The sequence below is a fragment of the Rutilus rutilus genome (assembly GCF_951802725.1).
Source record: "Rutilus rutilus genome assembly, chromosome: 5".
Classification (NCBI taxonomy): domain Eukaryota; kingdom Metazoa; phylum Chordata; class Actinopteri; order Cypriniformes; family Leuciscidae; genus Rutilus; species Rutilus rutilus.
Window position 1 is genome coordinate 40,717,621 of NC_140213.1, and position 20,571 is coordinate 40,738,191.

At 37.6% G+C, this 20,571-nt stretch overlaps 1 protein-coding gene across 3 annotated transcripts in view; it reads left to right on the plus strand.

Moving 5' to 3' along the window:
* Positions 1-20,571, plus strand: part of ripor1 (RHO family interacting cell polarization regulator 1) — a 71,165-nt gene that overhangs the window by 36,814 nt on the left and 13,780 nt on the right. For 2 of the 3 annotated variants that reach the window (XM_084410053.1, XM_084410052.1), the window contains exons 2-12: positions 7,449-7,572; positions 9,801-9,953; positions 10,491-10,569; positions 10,739-10,762; positions 10,901-10,954; positions 13,192-13,341; positions 14,416-14,479; positions 14,640-14,683; positions 17,957-18,082; positions 18,928-19,076; positions 19,226-19,355. In XM_084410053.1, coding sequence (XP_084266179.1) covers positions 7,475-7,572; positions 9,801-9,953; positions 10,491-10,569; positions 10,739-10,762; positions 10,901-10,954; positions 13,192-13,341; positions 14,416-14,479; positions 14,640-14,683; positions 17,957-18,082; positions 18,928-19,076; positions 19,226-19,355 — 1,071 coding nt within the window. In that variant the 5' untranslated portion in view covers positions 7,449-7,474. Of the gene's footprint in view, positions 1-325; positions 484-7,448; positions 7,573-9,800; positions 9,954-10,490; positions 10,570-10,738; positions 10,763-10,900; positions 10,955-13,191; positions 13,342-14,415; positions 14,480-14,639; positions 14,684-17,956; positions 18,083-18,927; positions 19,077-19,225; positions 19,356-20,571 lie in introns of those variants that run through there. The other variant, XM_084410051.1, reaches the window with a different exon arrangement.

A 20,571-nucleotide genomic window follows, 5' to 3' on the forward strand; every position in this document is an offset into this window, starting at 1 on the left:
CAAGTGATTTAGCTTTTGAAAGATGTTCCACCGCTGTTCAAGTCAATGTCTTATGCTATCATGGCCACATTGATTAAATACGACAGGATCAGATTCATTAGTAACAGCTTGAAAGCTGGAAACTTCTGGAGTGCGTCTGTACTGGGTGTTTATCATTAAGAAACAAAGTGCAAGCCGTTCACTGGAAAAGGGAGAGGCAGGAAGAGTGTGATGTCAGACAGGGAAGTGAACGGGAAACAGAACGAGGGGGAGGAGTGGGCTGCGAAGAGGGCGACGGCCTTCCCATTTCCTGGCAACCTCTCTATTTCTCTTTCTGCCAGTGTTGTGAGAGTGTGATTAGGGGATGAAGACCACCACAGCTGGGACTGTGATTGTTCTTTCTACTACTCATTTACTTTGAAGAGTCTTTGAAGAGGAATACACACTCACTTTATACAGCATTCATCAGAAGACGACACCACAAAATGTACTGTGGATATGGAGGTACTGTACTCTGGGTTTTGTGAGATATCATCTTGGTATTTGTCATGTAATATTGTCGAGTTACAGCCTGAATGTCGGTGTTTATGTTGTAAAGGGTGTTCAGGTTAGGGTACGTCTACAGTCAGGTGTGTTGTGACTAGAATAAGTTAAATGTTCATTGAATTCATTCATCTTTTTTGGGTTTATTGTAGAATATTGTAGCCCTGAGGATGGTCTTTTGACCGAAAGCTTGGTGATTAAATTTGCTTAAAGGATTCAAGTGTGCAGACAGTTTATTTATTATTTGTAGAATGATGTAAAAAGTTGTTCTTTTCTCTACGTCATGAAAATCGCCAACATTTGCTCGGCTAAATTTCGTTTTGACTCATCCAAGGACGCTGACAACCATAGCTAAAGCACACAAGAAGTGATAACGCATTACAAAAGTTGTTTCCTATTAGATGCTATTCCGCAAAACACAAAATTGAACTGAAAAGAAATTTGCTATAAATTCTTCTCAGTGTGGTCAGCTGTAGAGAAGTGAAAGTAATCTGAAAAGATACATGATATAGTTCATCATCACAACAGGAGGAACAACGGTACTTTTTATCATTGTCCAACACTTTTTCCGTCCAGATGTTTTTGGATTTTGTGGTGGGACCATTGTCCTCCTGGGACAGGCGTCCCACTGGGTTCCTATGTGATGGTTCTGCTGGAGCAAGAGAGAATAGAGACACTCAAAGTATGTTTACTTTGGGCTACGGTTCAGTGTGGCACCTCAGGGTCATCTTGAACAAACACACAGGGAGGTCCTTAAGTTTAGCCCTTAGGACTATACCTCTGGTTTACTTAAATCCTGGTAAAGCAGAAGCTCTAAACACTTGTTCAGATGATCCTCATAGTTTTAGACCGCAGGCCTGGCCAAATGTTGCAGAGACCTATTGAAAGTATTGGCTTATTATTAATGATATAGCTTAACTTTTGAGCTAATAAAAATATGTGCAGTTGTAGAGGGAAGAAAAGGGATACAGAGTTTCGGGCCTTCGCTCAGAGAATGGAAGGAAGGATACACCATGTGGGGCAAATGTTAAGTGCTATGGGATTTCAAAAAGCCACATGACTATTATTAACTCTCAAGGTGCTTGTTGTCACATCCTGGTATTGAAGAAAGATTTCCACAGCAGCATTTCATTACAAAATATTGATAGATGATAGTGATAGACTGATATATTGGCAAGGCCAAGATTTGTCATGTTATTATTGGACGATAACTGTGGCCAAGTGGCCTAGTGTCATTTGTCAAATCTGCCAACAGCCTTGTTAATCGATAATGCAATATATATATATATATATATATATATATATATATATATATATATATATATATATATATATATATATATATATATATATATATATATATATATATATATATATATATATACACACACTTACTACATACATGCAAATATATATGTATACAGTATGTATATACATTCATAATATATGTGTATATATGTGCTGTATTGTAAACTAACTAATCACAAAGGCTTCTGTCCTATCGCATATTTATGTTATCATAAATATATTTACATATTGAATGGCCAAATTAATGTAGAATAAACATTAAGATATTTTTTTAATATTTTAAATCATATTTAATGGCAGGATACTGATACTAGTACCTCTGTTAATCCCCCCCCCCCACACTTTCCTAGGATGAATTGAATGTAGTCATTCAATATTAAAAGTTAAAAGTTATCATTTCAAACATATTATTCAACATACATTTATTAAATAAAAAAATTGTTAATCGATTCTTTATCTCAAATTCAATTTATTATTTTTAGCATTCAGTCCTTAAAATGGTATAGTGCTACTATTTTAATCACATTTGATAATATATTTGTATAAATAATTTACACAGCTTTATTTTTTTTGTTTTCCTCAAAGTGGAGGTCAGGTTACAGGGTTGTGAAGTGGGATAGGAAAGGTGCAGGACTGACCCCAGATATCACGCTGCGATGTTTTGGGAGCCGACTGATTATCTTTGCGTGTTCCCTTCCCAGAGAGTTTTTTGGACACAGCTTTAGGTTTCTTACCCCTCTGACTATGTTCTAGTGTTTGTTTGACAGACACCAGACTTTGGTAATCTCTGATATGAATGGAATGTGTCCGAGACAGCGAGGCTACTGGCTCCACCATAACGAATGTCCTATCATCACAGACTCTCTTAGTGAGAAAGCACTGGAAAGCTTTTATTTTACAGGTGCTCACCCCAGCCTTTCGCAATGTGTGGATAGAGCTCGAAAACGTAATGCATTCATAAAATGTAGTCTGGTAAAGTGTCAGACCCATTAATTTGGGTTGGTTGACGGAGTATGTAATGGTTGGATTCCAGTTGGTTTGTGTCAGAACAGGGGTGGGGAGGCCCCCAGGTTCTTTTTTGTTCTGGAATAGTCCTGGAGCAAATCCAGACCACCAGAACAATACAGTCAGCCACTCTGATCCACACGCTTTAGAAGAGCCTGACCGGCTTTGATTATTGTGAAATTTGTTGAAATGCGGTTGGAGTGGTGGCTTTGGGTCCTGTTGGACAGGTGGGAACAAGACACGGAGCAACAATTGGAAGGATGAGGCTTTGATGGTGTTTATTTGTTCGTGAAAGGATCCGGTGTATGAAGGGAATGCAGTAAACGTTTGATTCCCACACAAGTCATGGTGAAGAGGGAGAATGTGTCACTTGCCTTGTTTACCTGGTGACACAAAAGAAGGAGGCCCGCTAGAAGGTGTGTGTGGTTGTGTTTGTGTTTGTTATGAGATTTGTCAAGGGAAATCATTTCTTTTTAATAACTGGTGTGATGTTCATTATGATGCTCTTGATTGAAGTGGGGATTCTCTAGATTTTTTGTTTTGTTTTTTTGTAGTCACTGTAATTGGCTAGAAATAAACTAATGTTATTTTGACTATTCTAAGGATGACAAAGATTATTTTAAGGGATTTGCTAATATTAAAATTCTGTTCGATACAGATAAGCTAATAATTATGTTGTGGTTGATTTCGTTTATTTTTGTTTATATATTTTTAAAATGTAGCATTAACATGACATTAATTTAAACGTAGCTTTTGTAAAAATATAAAGCAAAACTTTTTTAAAACGACTAGTATTTCCAAGTCGACAAGCAGCAGCCGTATCATTTAATCGACTAGTCTCGCACATCCTGGTGACGTCATTTCGAGCAAAATCAGGCCAAAACAAAGTTCATTTGGAGTTTGTTCCAGGAGTGGACACTCGTGGTAAACACCTTCGTACTTGGTTCATGGTGATTATAAAGCTCCGCCTTCTTCGACGTGGGAATCTTCTCCAGTTCATTTCTTCTGTGCGGTCCGTCGAGGTCAGACGTCTGCGAGTAGACACATGAACACATCGGAGAGTCAACTTGTAGTTCTAATTCTAATCCTAATCAAAAGCAACACTGACACTATTTTTTTAACGTTTAATATAGAATTAATACTGTAAAGCTGCTGCTTTAAAGAACTCTATTGTATAAAGTGCTATATATAAATAAACGTGACGTGACTTGAGAGCCGAATTGCAGAGGTCATCTCTCTATGATCAGATGTTTCCTATCTGCTATTTTTGTTGTTTGTTTATTTTGTTACTGAAAGGAAAGCACCCAGCATAAATTTGCATATTCATCTAAACATCGCTCTCATCAGTGCCGGGATGTTCGCTAACAGTTTATACCTCCAGGACAGTAGATCTCCAGGAACAGGATTGGGCATCCCTGATGTAAATGAATTGTGTCATGTCAGTAAGAGAATAATAGAAACATAGAATAAATAGAGAAACATTGGGGTTATCTCTGCTACTAGTAAGCTGCAGATGTTATTTTTCTTTCCTCCCTCTATCAGACGGTCGAATATCCTGCGGGAAATGAAAAAATTCCACTTCCCTCAGTGTTGAACCATTTCCCCTCCTCCACGCTTGGAAGCACGAAGGTCTTTATTTCCCATCAGCATCAACAGACCGCACTCTTCACTGATCACCAGACAAACAAACTTTGAATTATTAAAATCTGAAATGCTTTTGAAATATTTACATCCTTGCTTTTCTCAGAAAACCCGTTTTGTTATAGGTGGCTTGCTGATTGAGTTAATCATTTACCTCATAAAGCATTTTGCATTGTAATTCAGAGAAGATGTATATCTTATTAAAACTAGGGAGTGCAAAGACCACTTTTATATTCAGCTTTCCCAAGCCATCAGAGCTCTCTTGAAAACCTGAATCCAGCCATTAATGCTTTGTCGCAGTAAGACGATCTGGAGTTTTCCTCTCTGTGGAGGTTTTAGGCTGGAGGGCAGAACATGTCTCTGTACCCCAGCCGTGACGCTCTCTTGCTGGGCACAGTGCAAAGAATTCTCCCTTCAGCAACTCTGATGGCCTCTGAATGAATTGCACATATCTGAAATACTTTAGTCAGTCCAGAGAGTCACAGATGGGCTTTAAGGGTCCTCATTAGTGCAGACTGAGGCATGTCAAGATGAAGATCTTCATTAAAGTGCAGAAGTTAGGCTTCAGTGTTGTTTCCTTCCTCTACTTTGAGTTTAAAATTAACTCTAGCTTCAGTTCCTCAATCCAGTGATGTATTTCTGTATCCAAGGCACTGCCCATCTTTGTTGACTAAAACTTGCGCGCTGACTGGCCCAGTTAGGGTCAGACTAAAATGCACTTGCGTTGACGTCACAGCTTAAATGACCTCATGGGCTCAGATATGCTGGCTCACACCTAAGACTTTCTCTAAAAGACTTCATAGCCTGTTGCTCTTCTCTGGAAAGATTAAATCTTAATTCAATTTAAAATAAAACTAGCTGCATTCGACCTGCTCTCACAGAGCCATGGAGAAGTTGCTGCTGTTACATAATACTGTGGTGTTTTGTGCTGAATGAGTGGCCTTTTGGGTGAGCTTGCATGAGTTGTTCTGTGTTTGTAACATGCTACTGACTTTCCGTTAGGCTGATAACTTCAGACTTCTGATAGAGATAAACGTGACTAATTTGTTTGCACTAGCAGTAGATCTTTGTTAAGCAGGTTTGTCTTTGGTCTAAGTGTCTTTCTGTTTGTGTGCTTTTGTGTCTTTCCTGTCATGTTTCTTGCTCATTGTTCCAACTGTGGGCTGAGTGGGTCCTTATGGTTCCTGTCCTGGCTAAAATCCTCAGTGATTGGTGTGGTGTTAAGTGTAATCTTGACTGCTCTGTCCTCCCACGTTTTGTCCACAGAGTGTTTTTATGGTGATGTCTGATAGGCAATGACAGGGTCAATGATATGAGCCCTCGCTGATTAAGGAACTCCTCAAACAGCTAATCTAGACACTTTTTATCTATGCTGAAGAGTATGATTGGTTTCTCTTTCTCTCTCTGTTTTCCAGCATGACTCTTAAGTCAGGGCTGGGTGACATAGCTAAAACATGAATAGATATAATCAATTTAGAGTGATTATGCAAATCAATCACTGAAATGAAAGTAGCATGCAGTAGATGCAATTGGTTACACTTTATTTTAAGGTGACGTAGTTACATTGTAGTAAGTACTGAGTAATATTAATTAACTACATGTACTTACTATAGAGTTAGGGTTTGGTTTAGGGTTAATTTCTTGTAATTATGCATAATTTACTGTTATTACTGTAAGTACATCACCTTACAATAAAGTTACCATGTAATCTGATATATATTAAGGGAATATATATATATTTCTGCCCAGGATTCATGTTAAGATTTATCATTAGCATTAGTCAGGGTGGTCTATTTTTAACTTTTAAGGAATAGATCACCCAAAAATAAGAATTCTGTCTTCATTTCCTCACCCTCATTTGGTTCCAAACTTGTATGACTTTCTTCTGCAGAACACAAAAGATGATATTTTGAAAAATATTAGTAACCAGTTTTGGTTACCATTGACTTCCCTTGTATAGATTGACCAAAATTGACAGTCTCTTGATACTTGTTTCTGGTCTTATTAAACAATTCTTTGGTGAATATTAGTTTCAAAAAAGAAAATCTTTGTAATCTTTCTAAAAAAATCTAATTTCTTCAAACATTGTCTTTGAAACAGCTTTTCTTTTCAGATGATGTCATCAGCACTCTTATTTTCCAACTTGTCCCATCACACCATCTATCTGGCTGTGCTGCTTTTTATTATCCAGTCAATTCCTGATGGATTTTTTGCTGTTGTTGGTCTTGTTCAATGTCTTTTTCATTTAGAAATACTTGTTTTCATTCGTCTCATCAGGTTGAGAATGGCTTTTCATGTTGATTTTAAAAGGAACTGATGGAACTGAACATCTCTTTTTGTTGATGGGTTGATTGCATTTCATTTCTGTGGACTTTGTTTGAAGGATATAAGTATACAGTTGAAAGATTGCCTCCTTTTGGATTTGTGTTTCATGAGAAAATTGTTTTGGTTGGAATCACTTGCTTTTCTTCATTTTAGTTGCGTAATGCCAACTAGGCTAATTGTCTTTTCATTGTGTTCTAAACAGTTTGAGATGCACTTTGGAAGGTACATGAGAAATTTGAGTTACGAAACACAAATGAGTCAAGTATTTTCCTTCCAAAGACTCAATTTGTAAAGATAACTATTGGGTTTGTCAGTGTTTCCTGGAAAAACAGTACTTTTAATCTAAAAAGCTTTTATCTTGAGCGGACAGAAAGTTTGTCCTTAGAGAACCGTTATATAAAGGAAACAATCCACTGATTCATTCAGGGCCTGAGTGGCACTGCACCAGAGGCTTATGATGAGATTTTATTGGCTAAATGTTAAACACTTGCATTTAAGATGCAACTTCAAAGGCAGTGCCTCTAAAAAAGACTTTCATTTAGAAATAATGTCCTTTTGTATTCAGTGACTGATTTACCTTTAGGTTCTGTTATGCCTCCGAACCCATTTAGCGTTTGACCTCATTTAATATTTCTGTTTCTCTGCAGGGAGTCCCTCCAAATCTGTATCCACCATGTCCCTTTCTGTGCGCCCCTCGCGGAGGGTCGTCGCCAGATCCATCACTAGGAGCCAGTCCTTCGCCGGAGTCAACTCCTACGACAAGTCCTACAAGTCAGTGTTAGCTTACACATGCATGAACACATGCACACTCAAATAAGGCATAAATGATAAACAACAGAAGCAGTGCTCACAAGCATGCATTAGGGGTGGGTGATATATCAAATATTCATGTTATATTGATGATTTTATTTCAGCAGTTCAGCAAGTGAATTTAATGCACTTTTTATTGGACCATTAAATTTCCTAAAGACCATCAGTCGACTATTTTATTACGGTCCATTCTTGTCTTGTGACTTGCGAGTATGAGAGCATTATGATTGATGATTTGTTTAATAGTGTCTTTGATTTATACTTCAATAGCAAGAATAGCATTAGGGTTAGTAAGTTTGATGATGATTCAGCGATTTGTTTGCTATATCGCTAAAATATTGTCATTGAGGTCCATCTGTGACAATTTTCATTTATTAAAATGTTTTAGTCAAATAAATGTAGGTAAGTGTTGCTGTTTTATACATTTATAAATATATTTAAAATGTTGCTGGTAAACCTTTGTTTTTGTTATTTAACAAATGTCCATGCTTTCATATGAATAAAAGTGATACTATAATATAAACGAAAATGATTACATTTAAATAAAAAATAAAAAAAGTTTTTGAAAATCAATATATTCATTATTTGTAACTAGATTTAAACTACTATTTAGTTCATACATTAACAATTATTTTTGAAGCAAACACATTTATACTGAGATATGTCAATGCTAATGATTAATATTTATGCTAATATACATTTATTTTTGTATTATTATTTTTTATATAAAAATATTAAATGTTCAAAATATTATTATATTTTTCTTATGTCACCCTTATGTGTAACATTAGTCCTTTCAGTTCTGACCAAAGGCATTCAATATCTTTAAAGGGAAGTCACAGCTGACAGGACGTCCTGTGGAACCAGCATACATTTCCTAATGGCAGCAGGAAAGCATGGACATTTGTTATTGGCTTAAAAGAGACACTCCAACAAAACAGGGGAATGGTTTTTGAGAGAAATCTGTGTCAATCTTGCAGCCATTTGATTTTATACACTTCACACTTTATCTGTGGTTGAATTTCTTTATCTATTTAATAAATAAGCATAGTTTTTGTTCAAGTGTATATGTGTGCCATGTTGTAGAGGTAAGCATGTGGCAGCATGTTAATTTTTCAGAGGAGCAGAGTGGCTCTTGAGCATTGACTCTTCTGGTTGATGTAGTTTGATTCAAAAGCATGGACAGCACTCTTCAAACCCCTGCTGTTGAAATAGAGCAGAGACAGAGAACGCATGAAACATTAAAGAAGACCACTATCAGGACAACATGGAGGAACACCAAACCAGATCCAGACAGAATGAACAGAAGGATAAAAGATAGAAACTCAAACAATGAATATGAGTTCAGAGTTAAATGATATTGTAATAAATAAAGCATTACTGTGATGAAATGCGAAATCAGATTTCCCCATCATTCGCTCTTTATGTTACTGTGAATTCTTTAAGAGCGACTACTGTTGCTGACTGTATCCTCATACAGCTTTACTGGAGCAAATTGTATCAAGACACATCAGTCTTTCTCTCCATTTTACTGAGCTGTCTGTCATCTTGGAAGAGGAATTGCAGCTTGAATCGATAAGCACGAGTGTTGGTCTAAAGCACTATTGATTTAGATAAGAGATTGTTTGTTTCCCTGGTTGACCATAATACTTTTCTGCATTCAAACACCTCTGCCATCGGTCGGACAAACAGATGCCCCTAATGCTCAATAATTATGGGCTGGTTGATGGACCTTTTTCTGCGTTGTAACTAAATCTTACATGTATTTGTCATGTACATGTATTTGTCGTACAGACTCAAATGTTTGGTTTCCTGTGATGTTTTTAACATTGTAGTTGCAAATAAAATTAGATAAAATAAGAATAGCTTTTATGGAGTTAAAATAAACTGTATAAATTCCAGCTATTATTAATACATTATTTTAAATGAGTGTATATATATGTATATATATATATATATATATATATATATATATATATATATATATATATATATATATATATATATATATATATATATATATACCAGGTTTTCAGGGGCAAAAAAAAACTTTACTTTATTTGACTCTGCACATTAGACTTAACTTAGAGCTCGGGAAAGTGTTTAACCATCAAATTTTTTTTTAATTTAATCACCTTAAAAAATGATAAATGTATACTTAAGCTTTATGTACCTCATATGTGTCCTAGGAACCTTTCTGTGTTCAGCACCCCTGCGTGCGTGAGGAAGACTCCCTCCAGAGCAAGCAGGATGTTCACACTCTCTACTAAATCACCTCCCCCAAAGGTGCCCCAGCCTGAGAGGCTGGACGAGGTGTACGAGGCCCTAAAGAGAGGACTGCAGTATGTACACACACACACACACACACACACGTGCATTGTAAATGTGTATAAAGTATGTAGCTTCTGAGAAACGCTGTTGAGATTTGAATCAACCCAAACAAACACGCCACTCCCTTCACTGCTCTGCCCCCAAAATGCATGAACTCGTAATACAAAAGTGGATATCTCTTTATCATAGCTGAAGCGAAGCAAAATAATTCTTCACAAAAATAAAGCGTAGATGACGAACGACAAGAAAGAACAGAGATTAACATGCAGCACACCAGCTCCAGACAAACAATTACACTCACAACTGTCCTTTACTATAGCTAACATTACAGCAACAGCATATCTTGGTTCTGTGAAACATTGCAAAACCAATGTTACTCACGTATGGAGCAGAAACAACTCTGTGTCCATTTTCAGGCCTTCCCGTTTAGGTCTCTCCAGCGCAGGAAATCTTTTCTAATATTAACGTGGGTGAAATAAACCACGATTCTGCTTGCACAATACATTAAGCAATGATAGTGACTTAGATATTGCCCCATACTTTTACAGATCCTACCTGCAGGTTCATCAGATGGAGCTGGACAGTCTGAACAGACAAATGAAGGAGTCTAAGAGGAACTCTCGCTTGGTAAGTCTAAACATAAAAATGTAATTTACCCTTTCATTTTCAAACTTAAAGTCATTTCAGAACTTTCAAATCGTGTCATGGTACTAAGCTATTTAAATCTGAGCACTTTTCTGTCTTTTTTTATTTTAAAATGTCTGATTTGTAATCTCTCTCTGTTCTGTGGTTGTAGGGGTTTTTGTATGAACTTGACAAGGTGAGTGGACGCTTCATTTTCATTTGACTTTAGTTTGGGGATAGAGACTGCACCCAAAGTAGCATTTCATTTTGTTGAGTTGCTGATGCCTGTTAATAATATTTTGAACATCATAAATGTTATTCTCTGTTCTCTCAGCAAGTGAAAGTGATCGAGAGATTTATGAGGCGGCTGGAGTTTCATCTCAGTAAGGTAAGCCTGCCGTTTAACTGAAATGCAAATCACTTGTGAAGAGGAAATATGCAAATATTTTGAATATTCAAGTTGTATAAACAAAAATTGTAATATTCTTGAAATTGTTGAAAGCAGGCCGGATGTGGCACTCTTGTCAAACAGAGTTGCGTGTGTGTTGTAGCTCAGCAGGTCTGTTCTTGTTCAAACGTCTCTGTGTTAGTGACTGCTCTTGGATGGCCCAGTGGCCCTGATAACAGCCTCTGTATGGCTGTGCACACGCATTCATGCACGTACATCTGTGTCTAAACATTTCTTGATAGATGGTCACCTACAGGATATATAGTAAAGCCTAATCCTCCCCTTTACCGAGGACACATTCTTAGACAGATTTTTTTCCCCCTTCTACCATGGATTTCCCTTTTCCATGGATGCTCACACAGAGGGGACACGGGTCACAGGCAGAGGACAGCTTCAGGGGCTGCTTGCATTCTTGGCTTGTTTGGGGAGCGGTTAAACCCTCCACTGGACCTGTTGGAGTCTGAACTAACAGCCTAAACTAACCCAAGCCAGCTGCACTACAGGAAGAGCCCTTCTTCTATCGTCCTCTTTCTCTCCTGCCCAACTTCATATGTGATTAGTGTGTGTTTTATGAGCAGAGGGCGCTGTAGGGAGTCTCCATGCTTTGGCTCGGTCAGATATGGTGGGCCTCTATTATAGCGGAGAGGGGTTGAAGTGGGAAAATGCCCAAAAAATTGTAATATTAAGTGGCTTTGCTAACAACCGTCCCAACAAACTAGGGATGCTGGCATTCGTGTATTGGCAATGGTCTGTTATGTGAATAAAGAGGCGTGTTGTTATCAGTTTTGTATATCAGTGTGTATTAGCGAGAGAAGCACTGTCATAACTCTGTGAAACTTACGACTGTCCCACTGACTCCCTGCCAGAATGCTGGAACACGCTCACTGGACGGCTCATAACCACCTCCAGATGGACAAACTGAGAGGAAATTTTCCTTCTCCCACTTTGTCTTTCCTTCATCCTTCTTTCTGTTATTGAAGGGAACCTTTTAAGGGCCGCAGACTGTTTTGCCCTCGTTCTCGCCTTCAGTCTTGGGAATTGTGTGTGTTTGTGTATCTTGACTTGTGCGTTTATCCCATTGTGTGTGTATGTGTGTGTACTCCCAGTATGAGGCTCCCTCACTGTGTTGGGTAATTCTGCTGGATACGACTACTTATGCAATTCAGGCGATTTGGTTCATTACCTTGGCCTTGCCACATACACGCATTTGCCTAGAAATTTGAAGGGCAACACACTACCATTCAAAAGTTGAGCATTACTGCAGCCTAACTCTAATTCATAACCCAATTCCTATACCTACAAGAAAGAAAAAAATCATTCTTTCAGTCAATGGAGCTTTCTTACTGTTTGCATGTTTCTCATTCATTCATACTGGTTTACAACAGACAGCTCATTCTTTTTCTAATCTCTGAATTACAGGACTCGTGCTGTGAATAATTACCAAATTACTGTTTGTAATGATAGTGTCTCTTACTCTGAGCATCTGCCTAAATTTTAGTTGGCATAATAAGGAGATTTAACAGTTTCCTGTCTCCATTACTGGCTTCCACATTTGCAGACCTGCTCAAGGTGTTGCGGATAGATCAATAAAATCTAAATTGCTTATGTTAGAGACAATGAGGCCCAACAGGAAGTACTTGGGCATGAAAAGATTTAACAAGAAGATGTTGTGGCTTGTGCATGTGTGTGCATATGCAGTTAAATCGAGTCAATGTCACCATCTGGATGTAGACTAAACTGTGGCTACCTCGTTAAGTCATAAAAATACTAACCTTTATTGAAAAATCCTGCTTATGAAGAAAGGCGTGTTTTGGAGCAGGGTAGTTAGTTTCTGGCTGGTCATTATTTTGTTGACCAATCACCATGTTCCAAAATTTAGCCTGACCATTTTAAACTAATATGAAATGCTAGTTTGTTGCTGGTAGAAGAGGCAAACAATTCTTACCCAGTATTTTTTCCAAATATTTAAATGTCTATACATTGTGATAAGCATAAATGTATAAGATTAGAATTGATTTCTAGCTAATGACCAGCAAGAAACCAGCTACCATGTTTCAGTACATCAAGGGGTATTTTTCAGCAGGAAATGCTCTTGAAGACATTTCACACCCACATCAATATTGCACATAATATATTTCATTGATTGATTCTAATAAACAATATATATGTGTGTGCAGATTGACGAGCTCTATGAGGCCTACTGCATGCAGCGCAGACTAAGAGACGGAGCTGATAAGATGGTGAAGGCTTACACTGCCTCTCCAGGCAGCAGGGAGGCCAGAGAGAGTCTGTCTGAAGCTAACAAGAGCTTCAAGGAATACACAGAGGTAAGAGTGTGTGGGTAGATGAGAGTATGGGAGGAAGACGAAGAAGAATTATGGACCCTCTGTCATTGTTAGTGAACTGAATCCCCTTTGAACTGAAATTCACTTCAGCTTAGTAGTAGTGAACTGAATTCACCTCAGAACTTGGAGCAGTCATGGACTAATGGTTAGCGAGACAGACAGGAAATGACAAAGGCAAATGACAGAGCATAATGGCTGCCCACTGCTCCGGGTGTGTCATGGTTTGCAGTGTGTGTGTTCACTACTCACTATTCCTAATGTGTGTGCACTAACTTAAATGCAGGGGACAAATTCCGAGTATGGGTTAATATACTTGGCCTTCACGTGTCAACTTAACACATCCACTTAAGTTAAGTGATAGTAAACTGACTTCAAATTAATTTTAATTTACTGTTATCAAACTGAATCCACTTAATAACTTGAATTCACTGCGAGGTGTGAGAGACTGGAGTTGCGGGTAAGCAATAAACAGATTTATTTACAGTGATAAGATAAACATCAAGAGATTAACATGGAAATAATGTCATAATGTATGGGTTCCGGTAAAAGTGTGACCCGGAAAAATGGGATTAGTTTTATGACATTGTCGGGAAGTTGAGACTTACACTCTACTGATTATGGCTTAAGCCACAGGTTTTTTGCATCCAGATAGATGGATACAGGGCAGAACTAGACTCATTCGAAATGCTCATGGAAATAATGCAGGGAGGCAATCTGATTAAGAGTGGACAGCCTTTCCCAGTCAAGTGCTTTTCATTACCCTAATGGTTGCTGCAAGACAAGCGTTCAACTATAGGAAAAGTATTTCCCGTGATTGTCCTCCCTATCTCTCTGGCTATTACTACTTACTAAATACTGTACAGTATATACTGTATGCTGTCTACTATTTTTTTTTTTTAAATGTTAAGTAAAACAGTAGCCATTATTCCACGATAAACGCTTCAAACTGTTGTGTGCCACATTATTGTTTCTACACATTGCACGTTTATTTCCCTTATTCCTGCCACCTTTGTCTATTTTCCTCTGTGTAATTACCCACTGTCTCTGTCCCTACAGAATATGTGCATGCTAGAGAGTGAGCTGGAAAACCAGCTGGGGGAATTCCATGTCAAAATGAAGGGTAAGACAGTCTCTGTATACCAGGGTAATAGTGAACTCCAGAATGATTTTAATTTGTAGTTTCCTACAGTTATAACCATATTACTCATATTTCACATCTGATTTAATTTCTATTCCAACAGTGTGCTGTATTTAAATAACAACGTGTGCCTTTGTTTCAGGCTTGGCGGGTTTTGCACGACTTTGTGCTGGAGATCAGTATGAGGTGAGCTGATAATTTACCTTCTCTTTGATTTATAGTCAGCACGAAATCTTATTGTGTACAATTCATCAGTGCACATAGTTTTCACATAGTATTCTTTTATTAAAAGGCCAGTTAATGTAATAAAGTTTGCATTAAAGGTCCCATTGCATGAACATTTTTAACCTTAATATGAGTTTCCCTAGCCTGCCTATGGTCCCCCAGTGGCTAGACGTTTTGATGGGTGTAAACCAAGCCCTGGGTATTTTTGAGAAAATGAAAGCTCAGACGGGCGAATCTAGAAATCTTCCATTTATGTCGTCATAAGGGGAAAGGTCACCTCCCCTTTCTCTTCTTTGCCCGCAAAAAGAATTTGGCCCGCCCATGAGAATATGTGAATATACGCGAGCGCGATATTGGTTTTTCCACGAGAGACATCATGGCTTGCAAACGAGCGAAGCATGGCAGTTGCTCAGTGTTTGGATGTACAAATGAACACAAAAGTATTTTTTTAGTTCCTTCATCCGAGCCTCCGAGTGGGTTATGTGAATTTCTGATGTGTAATTGTTCAAGTTCAGACAGATAATCTTTCTCTCAAAATCGTTCAATACTGTTTATGCATCAGTAAATCAAGCCAGTGACTAAACGATCAACTTCACGTCGTTTCTCTTAGTAGGATGAAAATAATCTTACTTAAGGCGAGACACGGCAGGCAAAAACATCTTCTTTTTTTTTTACTGGTCAATTTTGAGATTTGGGGATATTTGTCTTCAATAACATGTCTTCTTTCAGACTTGTGTTGAAAAAAAGTCCGAAATACACATTTAGGTCTTTATTTTATTACACTTTGTCTGTTTGCGTCTGTAGATTTCTCATAAATTCAACAAAAGTTTGCGTTCTTAATCAACGTGCTGCTCCGCGATCTCTGCCGTCAGCCTGTCATCAGAAGCACCGTTACGGAGCTCTCTCTCTTCTGTACAATGCTGTCGGATCCAAATATGGTCATTTCCTTTTTATCAGCAACCAATCGTGAAAGTAAAAGGGCTGAATGCGCAATCTCATTGGCTGATGAAAAATCTGCTAGTTAAAAATTTTACCCTATTCACCTGTAGTGTCTCGCCTTAAACTGTGATTAATATATATACAGAAAGCAATCAAAGAACAATCCCTTTCCAATTGCCCAAGCTGTCATTCACACAGCGAGAGTTTATCTGGACACTTGCCAAAACTCGTTATGAAATCAATGACGCTGTTACACTGCACAACAAAGCTATTACTGTACTTACCTCATGTTTGCATTGGGGAAATCATTAGTGAGAGTGCAGAAACTGCGTTGCAATGATAAGATCTTCTATCACGCGATCAATAGACTGTCATCTGCTCAATGCTCATCACTGCAACCTTTTATGTGATGGGAATAGATCTAAATACTTAAAACTTCTCTCGATTCGTTAATCCCGATAGCTGTAATAGTAAAAACGTATAATAGCTGTAATAGTAAAAGTTTTCGAGAGAGTTCCACGTGTAATGCTAGCTATTTCATATGCAAGCATGTCAGCCAATCACAGCAGTGGGCGTTTAGTCTCACAGCAGACAGAGCCTTCAAACAGAGCGTTCAAATCAGAGGCTAAAATCAGGCTAGGAAATATGCCTTTTATTTCTAAATGATAACTTATAATAAACTACTTATAATAAATAAACTATAACTTATAATAAATATATAATAAACTTTTGATCTAAAAAACATACTAACATTATAAGGGCACCCCAGGAAACATTCTAAAATAATAAAATAATCCATGCAATGGGACCTTTTAAAAAAAAACATTGAGAGATACATTGAGATGCATTGTCATCTTGGTTCGCAGTAGGTAGAAGCTCTGAAAAATATGTCCTGAAACCTGGGTCAAAATGTTAATCCGCTCCACAGTGAACTGCAAACTTGCATTCAGGTCTCGAATTCCCACTTCTCCTGATTCATTCAGTTTCTGTTGGGTAAAATAAAGTCCCACCTTACCCTTTAAAGTCACATTACTTAAGTAAACCAGATTGTTGACTTTGCTCTATTTTTACCTTCATCGTGTCCTCATAAAGCTGCCTTGATGTCATCAGTGATCTGCTTTGTACTTTTGTCAGTGGCAGATATGACAGATAGTGGTGATTGAAGATCTGGCTGGTCTGAACACTGCACTAGGCAATCAATGAGCTATAACTAACATTGTGCCCTTAAGCAAGCTTTGGATGAAAGCGTCTGCTAAATGACTGCTTGCTAGAGAGGCAGACAGAGACAGATCTCGGCATCTGCTCCGTGCAGTGAGGAACAGATTTGGGGAGGCGGAGGATAATTAAAGAAGGATGAATGTTAATGTGTCTGCCCCACCTCCACCTGTTTAACATGCTCAAGAGATTCAGAGTGACTGACAAGCCAATCAATGCAGTGAGTCAGCACAGTTTGCTCAGTAAGAGGCCTCAGAGATGTGACAGGAAGGGAGGTGGTGTGAAAAAGAACAAGAAATTGACTCGAAGATCTAGAAATGGTAGAAAGAGTGGGTGGTAGAGACTTGTTTTTTTTTATTCAGCCCATCTGTTATTCTTTCTCTGTTCATTGCTTTACTGTGCAAAAACACACAAAAGTCAAGATTTTCCTCCTCCTCTCCACGTGGATGAATAAATAATCTGTTTAAAGTTATTTAAAAGTTTGAAGTTTTCTTAATACAATACAAAAACGCATTTTCCAATGGGATAGAAATGGTTAATTTAAGGTTTATTTTATGAAAACAAGCCTTAATATCTTGCAATCTGGCAGTCTGGAATAGTGTATATAATGTATTTTTATACATTTTATTTATAAAAATATAGAGAATAAAATAAAATATAACATATACATAATAATCCAGTAAAAATCCTTAAAACAGGATATACATAATACAGTTATTATTAAAATAATTTCTTATTAAAGTATTTTTTTAATCTTATTAAAGTATTTTTGTTAAGTTACAATATAATAATAATAATAATAATTATTATTATTATTATATTAAGAAATAATTTTTATAATTTGTTAATTGATTGTTCGACTGATTGGTGTCATTTAAATTCCTTCACAGTTCTTTATAAGTACAGTTGCCAGCGGTGGAAGCTGTAACTGATTAATTTCTTAATCAGCATTTTTGTCTTGTTTACATTAGAAATGGCTTACAATGTAATAACAATAACATACAGATTAAGAAATTATTTAAATAGTTTGATTGATTGTTAATCAGACTGAATGAAGCTGCTATTTAAAAACCTCCACAGATCTTTATGAAGTACGGTCGCCAGCGGTGGAAGCTGCGGGGTCGGATTGAAATCAATGGCAAGCAAGTGTGGGACAGTGAGGACATGGTCTTCCTCCCCCTCATCACAGAGTTTTTGTCTATAAAGGTATTTTTTTATATGAATAGAAAGTTACATTCACTCATATATTGTCTGCTATTTCTCCCTCCCTCTATTTTCTCACACATACTATCAATCTCTGTCTCTCCTTCCTGTCACATTCACATGTGCACCACTGTCACATCAATCTGTGAGACATTAATGCACATAACAGCACAGCAGCTGGACTTTGACTTGTTTTTCTCTGCTAATGGTTCCAAGACACATAACTGCATGTGAGGGGAGGGGAACATTACTTCGGGATAGATAGAGAGGCGGGTGGATAGAGAGAGGAAGACTGCATGGGATAGAGTTAGAGGAAGTTTACAGAAGACAGCGATATTAAAACAGAGAGGCTCCAGGGGAAGAATGAAGAGAATGCAGCTGACGTTTGTCAAAATGTTTTGGATTGCCCTGAGAGATGTAAAATGTAAAAAAAAATGTGCCAAGCTAAAGGTCTTTTAATAGTCTTAACCTTTTTTAATCACAAATCACTGGTCAGGAAATTAGCAAGAATTGCACAAATACTGTAGATAAAGCAACTTAGCATGGAATAGCCTTTCCCGACTTGCAGACAGCTTTTTACAGTAAGAAGAGTCAGTGTTGTTCCACTCAGTGGTTAATAGCTTCAAACAGTCGAGTAGTTGAAAAATTCCTCCCAGTTAGTTTGAGTTTAATGTGAGACCAAATATTCCCAATAGGGTTCAAATCAGGACCCAAACTTTGCAATTTGGGCAGGTGCATTGTCTTGTTGAAAAATAACAACAACGTCTAAAACGCTTTACATATTGCACTGGTCATTAAAACTGATGATGAAATTTCCTCCTAAATAAACATCTTGTATGTATGTGAAGGTGACAGAGCTGAAGAGTCTGGCTAATCATGTGGTGGTGGGAAGTGTCTCATGTGAGACGAAGGACCTGTTTGCTGCCCTGCCCCAAACAGTAGCTGTGGATATCAATGACTTGGGCACCATCAAACTCAGTCTTGAGGTCACCTGGAAGTAAGTACAGCTTTGAGGGATCTCATAAATTTGGTCAGATCACGGAGCGGAATTTTTAGCAAGAAGATTGGTGATAAAATCGATCAATGAGACAACTAATTTGAGTTTAAATGCCGTTGTCATGAAACATTCGCCTTTTTCTCCTGTAGTCCTTTCGACAAAGATGACCAATCGTCCTCAGCGAGCACCGTGAACAAGGCTCCTACTGTCAACAAACGCTTTTCTACCTACAACCAGAGTCCTCCAGACACACCCTCTCTACGAGAGCAGGCCTTCTATGTGAGTCTGTCCATTTGTCCAATTCTATTAAATGTACATTGTCCCTTGATTATACACAGTGAGGTTCCAAATGTCTGAAATCTACAGTAAAAAATACTTTTTCGGACACTTTTTTTTTTTAAACAAACAACCTGAATCTACAATGGTACATTTTATTATAAATAATATAATTTAAAGGGTCATGAATAGAGAAATCAAATTTTCCTTGATTTTCTGACATAAGAGATCATTGTACTATACAAGTTTCAGAACTCAAAACTTCCTCATTAGTCAAAAAACAGCTTTTATTGAAACCAAGCTCCAAAAAGCGACTTGTTTCATATTTTAATAATGTAATAGTGAGACGAAAGGCCGCCTCTGCAGAATCAGCCCCGCCCACTTGTGCGTTAGTGGGATGAGAAGGAGAGAAGAGAGATAAAGGATCACTGGGCTAAAAATAACATTACCTTCCAAAGGATCCCAATGTTAGGAAAGTGGTTATTTATTTTGTGAATATCTCAGTAGAGCATTATTTGTGTGTTTGGTACATTTCACTGAGCATTCTTTGGTAAATCGGTCGCATTTGCAGCACTGCCTTTGCAAACAGACTTTTACTGTAAGATACGGACGCAACAGTAATGCCACAACATGTAAGTAACCGTAATTCTAATCCCTAATATGTGACCAGTGATTTCTGATATGTAATGATTCATGTGCAGTCAGACATCCTTTATTGTCTCAAAATCGTTTATTGCTGTTTATGTGTCAGTAAATCAAGCCAGTGACTAAACGGTCAACTTCACATTTCTCTTAGTAGCATAAAAAATATTCTGTTATTTAAAATGTGATTAAATTACATACAGAGAGCAATTAAAGATCCCTATTATCTTATAATCACTGGAGCTGTCAATCACACAGCACGAGTTTATCAGTGACTCTTGCCAAAACGGCTGTTTGCATTAGTTAGTTTTGATGAAAGCATTTGTGAGGTGCAGAAATCAAGTTGCAATGACGAGATCACTGCATTCATGCGCTCAACGGCTAATGCTATAATTAAAACTTTTCGCGATTAGTTAATCTCGAAAGCTGTAATGGTAAAAAAATAAAATAGTAAACGTTTTCTTGAGAGTTCCACATGTAATACTTATTTCATATGCAAAGATGTTAGCCAATCATAGCAGTGCGCATTTATATTTACACGCCCCTTTCAACAGGTCGTTCAAATCAGAGAGCTAGA